This window comes from Sinohyriopsis cumingii, chromosome 15 (assembly GCF_028554795.1).
Source record: "Sinohyriopsis cumingii isolate HCF-2022 chromosome 15, ASM2855479v2, whole genome shotgun sequence".
Lineage (NCBI taxonomy): Eukaryota > Metazoa > Mollusca > Bivalvia > Unionida > Unionidae > Sinohyriopsis > Sinohyriopsis cumingii.
Window position 1 is genome coordinate 4055618 of NC_142975.1, and position 13624 is coordinate 4069241.

The following is a 13624-nucleotide window of genomic DNA, read 5'->3' on the forward strand; positions in this document are numbered from 1 at the left end:
GAATTATAATGAAAGTTCTGCATATTTTATTTTTTATTTGATTTCGATTGACAGACAGGTTTCTAAAATAATATTGTGCAGTCACACGTACAGCACTACTGACATCTTGCACTGCATTGCATTATATATGAGTGACGTAACATAGGTAGATGACAGTGACGTACAAATGCAAGGTAGAACAATTCTGCTGCTGTGTCAAATTCAGGGGAACTTAGGATACACTCTGGCTGATATTATAGCCGACCTGGATCAAGTCTGCGGTTGCAGTTTTCTTTCATATACATATTTGTACGTAGATTCATCGTTTTAAAGATGGTAGCGAATCCATGGAAGATGGTCCACGTTCTGAAAGACCCTTGTCTATGCTTGGTGAGAAGAAAGTGGCCGCTGTGAAGGCATCAACTCCGAAAAATGATCGGTCCACGTAAGAAAATATTTCTGCTATTACGGGAATTAATTAGTACGCTGTTTATAATATACTAAAATATCTTGTGAGTTTCAAAATGGTTTGTACAAGATTGCTGACATCTGATCAAAAACAGAATTCTGTTATAATTGTTATACACTACTTACCTGGAGTTTCAGGTGGATACAGAAATGTCTGAATGAGATTGCTGTATGTAAATCAACATTGATTTACTTTCTAAACATGGTTCAAGAATATAAAATAAAGTTAGGACTTCCTTTAATCGTTTGACAAGTCTGATTGTGAAGATAATTAATACGCATTATTTATCGATGCAAAAGGTCCAATTATCTCGGTACATGTGCCTCACTCTGATATTATCAATGAACATTTTTTATTTACCTCTAAAGTGTTTCCAAAAGCTGTTAAACGCTTCCAAACAATCCATCCGCAAACATGTAAGCGAGGTATCGATCAATTCCATATCATTAAATCTGCCGTCGTGAACAACCTCTTCACGAAGCACAGACTCCAAACATTGCCACATCATCCATAGATCCTTGACTTAGCTCCATGTACATTTTGGCTCAATTCCGTTATCAAAGATTTGCTGAGGGGCAGACAATTGAAAAACTTTATGCGGATGGAAGTGCAGTTTTCCGGTCTGAGAACAACATGCACCAAACAAATAAAAAAAATTGAAAATCAGACTGACAAAGTGTGTAGAGGTGCATGGGGATTACTTTGAACGGATTCACTGACGTATTGTTCACTAATAAAGAACTGTGTTGTGCAACGCCCTAATATTCAGAACATTTACAACCGTTGGTGTTTCAGCATAGATAGGGATTATTGCGCAGTCCTGATGCTAAAATACCAGGAATACCGTCCAATGGAGAGCGGGTACAGACCAGTAACCTGTCTAGGAAGAATATAGAAGATACTCGCATGAATGATTGCAGATCCGGTACACATGGTATATGACCACCTACACGGTAAAAGACTTCTCCCAGAAGGGCAAAAGCCTGTAGACAAAAGGTCGAGAGGGAAAGAAAACAAGCCGCCGATCAACATTAATGATGCTTTTTAAATTATAAAGGTGAACAAGAAATATGAGCATGATGTGGATTGCCTATATGAAGATTCGTAAGATGTCCCACTCCTGGAGTCTGGAACTAGCTGGAATATCTGCCAAAACATACGAAAAACCACAGGTAGCAATGGCGTCTTGGTGAGCATGACTCAAATGTATCGCAATATACCGCGAACTATCACGATAAAAGTGGATAGCTTCCGAGGAGAATTAACCGCGACTAACACTGTGACCGATTTCACTCATTTCCTTAGCAAGCGTACCTAGATAGAGCGAGACAGGATACAAACCGATGAAGACTTCACGCAGAATAATCACATGTTGTATATCAGTCATCTGAATATTTATCTGCGAAATGAATCCGAAATAGATTCCCTTGTTCAGATTGCACGCAGTGTCACCTCCGACGACCAAATGGATATTCAAGTCGAAAAGTGCACACATCCACACATAAAGCTTGGCAAGATAGAAAACACCAAAGCCATACAACTCAAAAACACCCAAAAGAATTTTAAAAATATACGAGGAAGAATGCTGCAAATGCAGATGAGTTTTTGGGGCAAACAACATTAAACATGAGAGATAAAAACAATATTTGAACAGCGTAGCTAAATAGACGTAATTCAGTTGCAGTTGTCAATGCATGAAGGGTCTCCATTATCGCGTACACAGATGGCATCGTGACTGTGCCAAAGCAAGTAAAACACATCGATTAAAATTAATTGGAAATATTTTGTCCATCGATGTTGCTCTCCACCCATGGGATGATTTAAACAGACTACTTTCATTGGCACCATATGAGCTATAAGGGGCTGAGTGTACGAACAAGTGATAGAATCACAAGCAGAAAAATGGCCGAGAACGATACAAATAATATGGGATTTTAACATTCATATTTAATCACTTGCTACAGCAGAAGAAGTGTGACATAGCATTGATTCACTATGTGAATAATAATAATAATAATAATAATAATAATAATAATAATGAGGAATTTGTATAGCGCCTAATCTTTAGAAGCTCTAAGCCCTTTGCAACATTAGACAACGCCTACAACATAAAAATATATATAATGATATGATTACATCGACAAGAAAAACATGAAATTAGAAAACATAAAAAAGCATGCTAAAAATATTCAAATTAGGAAACATCTTTAGGTCTTTAAATTTGTTTTTGCAGTCGAAATAAGTGAGTTTTAAGAGCACTCTTGAATGGGTTCACTGTGTCTTTGCGTCTAAGTTCAGTGGGTAATTAATTCCACATTGCTGGGCCCTTATATGACTTTGTTCTCATAGTGGGAATAATGAGTATATGATTGTCAGAAGAGGAGCGTAAGTATCTTGCTGGTGTGTACACATGGGTGAGGTCAGATAGGTATGTTGGACTAGAGTCTGACATTGAAACGTAGAACAGAGAACAAATTTCGTCTTTGATTCTGGATCGAATGGATAGCCAGAGTAGGTACAGAGCAGCGGGTATGTGTGCTCTGATCGTGGTACTCTAAGTATGATCCGAACAGCTGTGTTTTGAACTTTTAGAAGTTTGTGGAGTAGATACTGAGATGAACCAGACATAATCGAGTTACAATAGTCCAGTCTTGAAAGTACTAATGAACACACAAGTGTTTTAGTTGCATCAACTGAAAGATATTTGCGAATGGACCGTTTCACCTCAAGATATGCAGCCTTGCACATGTTCATGACATGTTGGTGCATTGTGAGAGTACTGTCCAGAGTAACACATATGTTTCGTACTGACTGTGTGAATTTAATTTTGATGTTGCTGATATTTATTGTTTGAGGTAAAGGATGTGAATGGGAAAGTCTTTTTGTTGTGATCAGAATGACCTCAGTTATATCATCATTCATCAGCAGCTTGTTACATGTCATCCATGATTTCACATCAGAAATGCACATCTCTACACCTTGGATGGTAGCATCAACTTCAGTTGGGTAGTTAGATTTGTATATTTGGGTGTCATCAGCGTACAGTTGGTGAGACACTGAATGATGATCTATGACACGTGAGAGCGGCTGAGTGTATATAATGAAGAGAACAGGTCCAAGAACATACGCCTGTGGAACACCACAACATAGATCAACTGGGCTGGAGTTTATTCCATTTGCAGAAAAAATATGTGTCCTGTTGACCAAGTAGGACTTGAACCACAGTAAGACTGTATCATGAATATCAAATACATGCTGGAAACGGTGAAGTAATATAGCATGGTCTATTGTGTCAAATGTTGGAGACAAATCAAGGAGGGCGAGGACTGTAATATTTCCGCTATCCAAAGCAGAGAGAATGTCATTAACTACTTTTAGAAGAGTGGTTTCAGTACTGTCGCAAGAGCGTTATGTGGATTGTGCATTGGTAAAAAGACTGTTTGAATTCAGATGAGATACAAGCTGGGATAGAATAACCTTTTCTAAGATTTTTTATATGACTGGGGGATTAGCAACTGGGCGGTAGTTCTTTAAATCGTTATGGTCTAGTGTTGGTTTCTTCAGCAGATGCTTTACAATGGCAGTTTTGAAAAATGATGGGAATTCCCCGGATGAGAGATAGTTATTAATAACATCAGTTTTGTGAAGGCAATACTGCATCTAAGCAACCACGCAGCAGTGATGTTGGAATTGGATCAAGTTCACATGACTTAAGTGCACTCTTAGGATTGTACGCACGACATCCAGAGAGTCAGGTTCAAATGCTGCTAATGGTTGCCGCTCAAATTCTGTATCCCAACTGTATGGTGACGACGAGTCAAGTGAAATTGTGGTTTCAAGCTTCTTTATAATGGTTTGTACATTGTCACGGATGAAATTTGCAAACATGTCAGAAAGGTCGACTGGAGAGAAGGTAGTTGGAAGTAGTGTTGATTTGTTCCTTGACATTAGCTTGTTAGTAATTTCGAAAAGTTCTTTGCAGCTGAAACTTGAATGTATGTGATTACATCACCAATCAGCAATCGTATTGTAATAAACTTAAATGAGTGTGTTTACATTACCAATCAGCAATCGTATTGTAATAAATTTCAATGAGTGTGATTACATCGCCAATCAGCAATCGTATTGTAATAAATTTCAATGAGTGTGATTACATCGCCAGTCAGCAATCGTATTGTAATAAACTTCAATGAGTGTGATTACATCGCCAATCAGCAATCGTATTGCAATAAACTTGAATGCGTGTGATTACATCACCAATCAGCAATCGTATTGCAATAAACTTGAATGAGTGTGATTACATCACCAATCAGCAATCGTATTGTAATACACTTAAATGAATGTGATTACATCACCAATCAGCAATCGTATTGTAATAAACTTAAATGAGTGTGATTACATCGCCAATCAGCAATCGTATTGCAATAAACTTGAATGCGTGTGATTACATCACCAATCAGCAATCGTATTGTAATAAACTTAAATGAGTGTGATTACATCACCAATTAGCAATCGTATTGTAATATATTTCAATGAGTCTGATTACATCACCAATCAGCAATCGTATTGTAATAAACTTCAATGAGTGTGATTACATCACCAATCAGCAATCGTATTGCAATAAACTTGAATGAGTGTGATTACATCACCAATCAGCAATCGTATTGTAATAAACTTAAATGAGTGTGATTACATCACCAATCAGCAATCGTATTGTAATAGATTTCAATGAGTGTGATTACCTCACCAATCAGCAATCGTATTGTAATACACTTGAATGTGTGTGATTAAATCAGCAATCGCATGGTAATACACTTGAATAATAATAACAATAATAATAATAAACTATCTTTAACGAGGATAACACATTTGGTCATGGCTGACCCATCTGCCATGTGGTCCTCAGTTTTTATAATAAAATAATAAAAATAGAAGTTCGTTCACATAACCATATATTGTCGCACGCTTATTCGTACATATTTGACATGAATGACTATGTGTGACTATACTGGGAAACATACAAATATATATCAATTATGGATATGATTTTAATGTTTTCTATTCAGAGCTTTTAATATATCATTCCAGCTGGTCTAGAAAGAATTTCTTTAATGATAATTTAAAAGAAGCAAGGTATGTTGAATTACGTATCTTCATTGGTAAGGAATTCCATACAGTAGGTGCTGATACAGAACATTAGCTTTTGTAATGATTGGTTTTCGACCAAGGAATCTGGAGATCGTTGTTTGTCGTCGATCGGAGATTACGCTCAGTATTTGATGATCTTAGTTCAATTATGTTAGAGATATAATCAGGAGAAAGACCGTTTAAAGACTTGTATGTCATGATTCCTTTAAAATAGAGAATACGTTTTTGTATAGGTAGCCATTTCAGACGTGAAAACAAAACATTTGAGGGAGTCATAACAGGAAGTTTCAGTATTATTCGGGCTGCCCTTTTCTGGAGTCTATCAATTCTGGACAGATTATAATTTGATGTGTTTCCCCATATGGTACAGCCGTAATCTATCAGTGGTAGTATATAACCCGAAAAATACATTTCTAGTGATTGTGGAGGTAGAAATTTTGAAAGCAATATTAATAGAGTTATTCTTTTGACTAACAATGCACATAAGTGATCGATATGAGCATTCCAGCTGAGGTGTTGATCAATGTAGATACCAAGAAGTTTTTTATTTTTGATAATAGATACGTCTAAGCCATTTTGAGTTAGAAGTAAATCCATGCTAGTAGATAGACGCTGCCTTGTTCCAATTGTCATACATTTCGTTTTAGAGATGTTAATATGCATTTTGTTTTGATAACACCAAACTGATATATTGTTGAGGTCGTTTTGAAGTTTATTTTAATGGAGTCTGGAGATTTATCAGATAGATGCAATGTCGAATCGTCAGCGAAAAGATCTGTGTTTGCGTGCGCTGGATACAAGGTTAGGTCATTGATAAATAGTAGAAAAAGAAGAGGCCCTAATATAGATCCTTGAGGAACACCACTTAAGATATGATTTGGTTCGGATATATGTTTACCCTTGCAAACAACCTGGTGTCTGTTTGTAAGATACGACGTGAACCAGGCAACTGAGTTGGGAGAAAACCTGTAGGCTGAAAGTTTTTTAATGAACACCGAATAGTCAACCAAATCGAATGCTTTTTTTTTAAATCAATGAAGATTGCACCAGTAAGTTCACCTTATTCTACTGCTAGTAGCCATTGGTCTATAAGTTTTGTCACTGCTGTCTGACATGAATGATTCTTTCGAAAACCTGATTGTGATCTATGGAGGAGTTGATACTTGTCAAGATATCTGAAAATGTGTGTGATTAGCATCATAAATTGACAATAGTATCGATAAAGACTTGAATGTGTGCAATTATATCACCAATCAGCAATCGTATTGTAACACACTTGGATGTGTGTGATTACATCACCAATTAGCAGTCGTACTGTATGTAATACATTTGAATGTGTGTGATTACATCACCAATCAGCAATCGTACTGTACTACACTTGCATAACACAAATGAATTTCTAGACCCTTCTCCCACGCCGCGAAAAAGATAAAGCAATGATAATAGTAAGAGTGGTGGTACTACTACTACTACTACTACTAATAATAATAATAAGAATAACAATAACAATAATTATTATTATTAATATTATTATTTTTATTATCAATATTATTATTATTATTATTATTATTATTATTATTATTATTATTTTAGTATCATAAGTGATTGAAAAACTATTAACAAGAATATGAGTTCTGTAACTAAAATCTAACACAAGGAGTTCTAAATTCACTTACACAGAGACTCTCAGCTTATACATTTAGTTGTTTAAAAAACCAAAATTTGAGATTTGCATTACCATTACATGTAGTAGGAGTGGCTGTAGCTCAATGTTTGTTTCCTTTAGAAATTTAAATTCGTGATCTAGTTCACCACCCACCCACCCCGGGAAAATTGATATTCAATCAAATAATGATGAATCAGTAATAATTTGCGTATTCATTGGAATTGACTACAGCCAAAGCCACGTGACAAGTGCCGACTCGATTTCGTCTGCAAATTGTATTCTCCTGAAGTCAACGGTAAATATTAGTTTGAGGTTTCACTCCAAAAGTAATAAATAGTTGGCTGCTCACTTTCCTCTGTTAAATCGAATCCTAGAGGTGAATCGTGTACCTGATGAAATTAAATGGCTACTGTCTCAGTTTCGCGAGTCGAGTTATATATATCACTTTGCCAGAACCGACTACATTTTCAGCATTTTCAACATTGACACTTTGTATAAACTTCCTGAAAATTATATACACGCTACAAATATTATGTCAAGGCCAATTTTTTATTTTTTATTTTTTAGTTGAATTTGCGATGGAAAAGATCTCTTAAACTCAAGCCAATAATTTCCTTGGCATTCCAGGTGAAAATTATATAAGTGAATAGTTGCATTAATCTTAATCAAGCCAAAGACAAGGAAGACGTTGTAGAGTTTATTGGCTGCACGATACAAGAACGATACTATGATGGGAAGAGAAGAAATATCTACATACCACATAGACAAATATTATACTTGTCCTGCCAAATAGTCAAAGAACACACCAGCATTTAAATACAGTTTGAGTATTCTGATTATAATAGTGGGCAGCGATGGAACTGATAAATTTATTGAATCAAACATTTTTTAAAAAAAAACAAGTCGAATATTCTATACATTCTAATCTATTCTTTGACATACTCTCGACGGTAAATCGGGTGGAAAACAATGAAAGGAAGGAGGCAATGGTGAAAGGTACGAATTAACGATCGATAATGGAATAATTACGAATTACAGATCGATAATGAGATAATTACGAATACAGATCGATAGTGGGATCAATTACGAATTACAGATCGATAATGAGAGGCAACAATTATTGCATAGATCACGGTTGATAACCAATCCTGGAACCACACAGATGTAAAACAAATGTATGTATGTATGTATGTATGTATGTATGTATGTCTGTCTGTATGTATGTATGTATCTGTCAGCCTATCTGTTTTAACACGTTTATTTGTTTCTGCATCATAATTATCTTATACGCAGATTTAAAACAGAATAATATATAAATGATCACTCCCAAAGTAATGAAATTTCTATTTATTATCGAGACAGACATACTTGGATGTACATTAAATTCATTATTTATTTATGTCTACATAATAAGGCCCATATGACTGGAATATATTCTCAAAAAAATTATCCATTTAAAAACTGAAAGGGTCTTTACCCAGTTTTCTTATTTCGAAATCTAGTCTTGAGGTATTCCAGCGTTCGTTGCCAGTTTTCTAAGTTCCTCTGCAAGAACCCCAAAGGCCTGAAAAAAGAGTGTGTCAGCATAATTTAAGTGTGCTGCTGTTTCAAAAACATGTTTTCATTCATATTTAAGGTCACAATGATAATGGGATTAAACGCCTTTTTCATCTTTAATTAGAGCTTGACATTTTCTTCCGAAATCTCTGCCTACATGCAATTAAATTCACGCCTCGTTTTGAAGCCCTAACACATTACTAAAATAGTCATTTAAATACGTAACTAAGATGTTGCATCAGTTACTCATTAAGACGATAACCCAGTTTAAGTCCTGAAGGTGCAAACGAAATCTAGCTCTTAAAATGTATGACAGATAGAAGATGACCAACGGTCTAAGTAAAATCAACAAGCAATTTATTTCCAAACAATGAAATATAAAAATTTTTAATGACATTTACAATATAGTGAAATCAATTCCAAATACTTGTCAATGTCCTATTACAGGTCCAAAATATAGAATATGCCGAATGAATTCCAATAGCCTTAACTGTTCTAACATACCACAAGGATGCAGTCCAGAATGTCCTTGACTGAGTTCACAAAAAATCACAGTAATGTATTAATCATAAAGTCAATGAGCACATTAGTAATTCCAATGAATATTTTAAATAAATAATTCCTCTCATATCATATTAGATTTTAATAACACAACTGAAAACTCTGAGCATAAATAGATTCCCACAGAATGATCTAAACCAGAAATTAATTATTTGCTTTTTAAATCCCTATTGGCCTTGCATATTCTGATTAAGAAAAAGGTCAAGGTCACGAATGATTCATTCAGGATACTATATGACTATAGCATGTGCTATGTTCTATCTGTCATATATTTTAAGAGCTAGATTTCTTTTGCACCTTCAGGACTTAAAATGGGTTATCGTCTTAATGAATAACTGATGCAACATCTTTGTTACGTATTTAAATGATTATTTTAGTAAGCTAAAGTACAACATACCGTCATGCAGAAATGTTAAGCACATGCTATAGTCATATAGTATCCTGAATGAATCATTCGTGACCTTGACCTTAATCCAGGAAAACATCCTCCTCTAGGCACCTTCCATTCAGCCAGACTTATAATATATACATAAGACAGTTCTACCCATTGCAACTGCACTATCCGACGAACATTAATGTGGTCTTCCTCGAAAATGACTGCAATCTTATTTTTTTTCTCCTGACATGCACTTTGGATGGACTTTGTCATTTTGTTTTGGGGTTTACTTTTTTGCTGCTTTATAAAAGATCTTAGTACCAGTCTAGTCGTGTAAAATGGCATAGTACATGTACACCTTGGTCAAATCATCTATCCAATGTGCTTTTTCACACTAATTTCAATATCAATTTCGAAGACGTTTAGTTATGTGTAATACATTGGACACATATCTCATGACCTCACAAAAATTGGTCCAACAATGTCCTGGATATAACCAATTTGATTTGAATATGTTATACAGCGAAAACTTAGTAGTGAGTTTAGAGGTACATCAGCACAACCGAGGATATACAGTGCGGAGTAACTTGACGTATCCCAAAAAGGATAACAAAAACTAAGATAAAGGCAAAAAAAAATAGCAAAATCTTTAAATATAAAACCAAACGTGTTATATAAACTGTACTTATTTGAGAAGGCCACGACCTTCTCAGCTAGGAAAAACACCAGGCTCATCCCGGAATAAAAATGCTTGTTTCAATCAGTCACCTGAAGACATTAAAGAGGACGCATTGGAATTAGTCTTTCTGGATCTCCAAATCCCTAGAAGAAGTCGCAAATGTCTGAGTTCCCTCTTTCAAAATACTATACAACCATCAAATCAGAATTGGTTAAAGATCGGGAAAGATCACCGATTATTGATATTTACCGGAAAGGTCTAGTCTCAGAGTATTTTTAGACAAGCAGCTATCTATAACGTAGTATACGTTTGTAAATTGTAAGGCTTTCATTACAGTTAAAACATTTTGTCTTCTGTATGAGATGGAAGGGCATTACTATACAAATAATATACCAAACAAATCTTTATATTTCTAGGCAGTTTGAATACTATATAGGGAACAAATCGAAACAATGTGTTTCATCAGCATTTCTTTGTCCGTTTGTATATCTGTATGTTAATCTATCAATATGTGAACTCTCTTCAACAAAATTTACACCCATCCACCTGCACACACATACAGACATACACACGCATCATCAATTAGCTTCTTTTGGGATCAACTGGCTTACTTTTATTCGGTCTTGTTCAACTGCAAGAGATCTACCCATCCAAGCAGTGTGTCCGGTTAAGCAGATGACAATTCATTGTTGCCAGTTGATGTTGTTAATTATTTTTTAAAAATCTTTTATTTTACCTTATGTCCGAAAATACAACATCTGCGCCGTAACGGCCATCGGGACTATTTGTGCATAAGCAATACGTGTCAGCATACTTATAGAATGTTTTAGGCCAAACCGATAATTCGTGCAAGTTTCATGTGATTTATTATAAAAGTCTGAAAAGGTGCAAGATATTCGCGCAGAAGGGACAACTTGAATTACTTGAACAAGCTGTCCATGTATGTAATAAACAAATTCTGATTAATTTAGCAGGCAATAAGCAACTTTACCATATTTGTGGTAAGGCTCGTTTTGATCGTTTGTCATTTGATATAACATTATCGGACTATTATCTCACAGACTTTAGCGAATGGTCTAGTTGCACGAAACTAAGACTCCACTGGCAGTAACAAGAACCGAATAAAAGTAAACCTGTGGAACTCAGTTTAGACTAACCACGAACCTAAATATTACCTTATCCAGTTGCTCTTCGGATGCAGAAGAATATGCAACCCGGATGTGTGCAGAGGGTATTTTCGAACTGATCTTAAAGGCGACACCTGGCACCATGAGAATTTTTCTGTTTCTCAGTTTCTCAGTAACAATCCTGTATGAATCATTCGTGACCTTGACCTTAATCCAGAGAAACATCCCTCCGCTCGGCACCTTCCATTCAGCCAGACCTACCAGTGAAGCAACAAGGATTATATTTTCAAACAGCTCCTATACATTTAACCTATTATTTGGTTTCAAAACAAAACAAAACAAAAAAAACTTGAAATTAATTTAGAAATGGGTGGCAGGAGAAGTAGGTCAGGTTAGATATTTTAAGCAGATGTAGTAGCAGCGGGGGGGGGGGCGAATCGGACATTTTGTCCAATCGACATTTGGTTTAATTAATACTTTCTGCACTAAGCGGATCCGGTGTCGTCAGCGCCCGGTAAAAAAAAAACGACGTCGTCGTCGGGGGGGGGGGGGGTCGTCCAATCGTCATTTGGTTTAATTAATACTTTCTGCGCGCCGATCCCAGCGTCGTCAGCGTCCGGTAAAAAAGCGCGACGACCGCGTCGATGTCATTGCCCCCCCCCCCCCCCCCCCCCGCTGCTAAGGGGCTATTTACAATGAAAATTATTTACAACTAACCGAATATTTGGTCAAGTCCGATACGATATCGTGTCCGAGGATCATGTAAATTTATCGTTACAAATCCATGTGGGGTCGACTGAGCATCACTAAAAAAGTTTCGAAAACCATTAAAGTCCATGTCACCGCCGCACCATGTCTGCCAAATATTTCGTAGCGTGTGTGTATCAACGCCGTTGAATACAGCAAGAATATTACAGTTGTCTCTGATTACTTTTGGAATCTGAGTGTATCGTTGAGTGACATATATCACGTCGGTGTTTTTATGCCTGCCTCTGGAAAATATCCTAGCTGGGATTTTTTGATTGTCTAACATAACATCATCGTACACGACTAGATTGTTAACGTCGCCATCAATATCATCAATACCTGGTGCATCATTGATATCTGTAATAAACTCAATAACATTTTTTTCAGCGATCGCTGATGCATTCTCGTTAAAATCTTTCAACACCTCGTAGCATCGTTGATCATCCACGCTAGGGGCGATTAAATACAACTTATCCCACTTCATCCATCTCATTATTAAATTGAGTAACAATTGCGTCTTGCCGGATCCAGATGGTCCGATGATAATCATCCGGATCGAGTTTGGTAACGCTGCAACATGCTTAACTGGTTCTCTTGTTTTAGTCGCCGAAAAATCAATTATATTCATATCTCTATACATAAATTATGGATTTATATTGTGTGAAGTGTAGAGTGCGTACTGGCACAAATGATATGACAACCGTTACAACGAGAAATAACAGATCGGCACTTACTGGCAAGTGTGCACGATGCGGTACAAAGAAATTTAGATTTATTTCTATTAGACCCGGGGATGCTTTAAAAAAAAGCGAGGAGGTGATATTGCAGCCAAGTTATCAAAACTCCCCGGAACACCGTGGGCAAAGTATCCAGGAGAAAAGCACCTCCCAGGATATAGCTACTGTGGCCCCGGAACACGATTAAATATCAGACTCGATGATCAAAATCAGCCCAAACCCGGTGAGTATCCAATAAACGCTATCGATAAGGCGTGTCATGCTCATGATGTTGCTTACTACAAAAGTAGCGATCTGCAACAGCGTCATATCGCGGATGTAAAATTAATTCACGCGTTAAATGCTATTCCTGATAAATCATTCAAAGAAAAATTGGCTTCATGGTTGGTAAAATCGGCTATGAAAGGTAAATTAATGATTGGAAGCGGAGCTTCTCGCGCTGGTAATTGAAAACGCTAGCGTTTATAATAACAACATGGAATCCATCTATTATTCTCCGAGAGGATACTGGAAGGGGAAGGCCGCAATTGGTAAACTCGCAAGCGCTGCAAAGGTAACAAAGGCCGTTGCGGCTAATT

The 13624-nt window shown here is 36.4% G+C and overlaps 2 protein-coding genes across 2 annotated transcripts in view; both read right to left on the reverse strand.

Annotated features, from left to right (window-relative positions):
- LOC149781141 (kynurenine/alpha-aminoadipate aminotransferase, mitochondrial-like) overlaps window positions 1–13624 on the reverse strand; it is a 292699-nt gene that overhangs the window by 184035 nt on the left and 95040 nt on the right. The window lies entirely within an intron of this gene.
- LOC149781143 (kynurenine/alpha-aminoadipate aminotransferase, mitochondrial-like) overlaps window positions 8702–13624 on the reverse strand; it is a 50812-nt gene continuing 45889 nt past the window's right edge. Inside the window, exons 5-6 of the mRNA XM_089934717.1 lie at window positions 11611–11819; window positions 8702–8826 (exon numbers count right to left, since the gene is read on the reverse strand). Of these exons, the coding sequence (XP_089790843.1) occupies window positions 8761–8826; window positions 11611–11819 (275 nt within the window). The 3' untranslated portion in view covers window positions 8702–8760. The remainder of the gene's footprint in view (window positions 8827–11610; window positions 11820–13624) is intronic.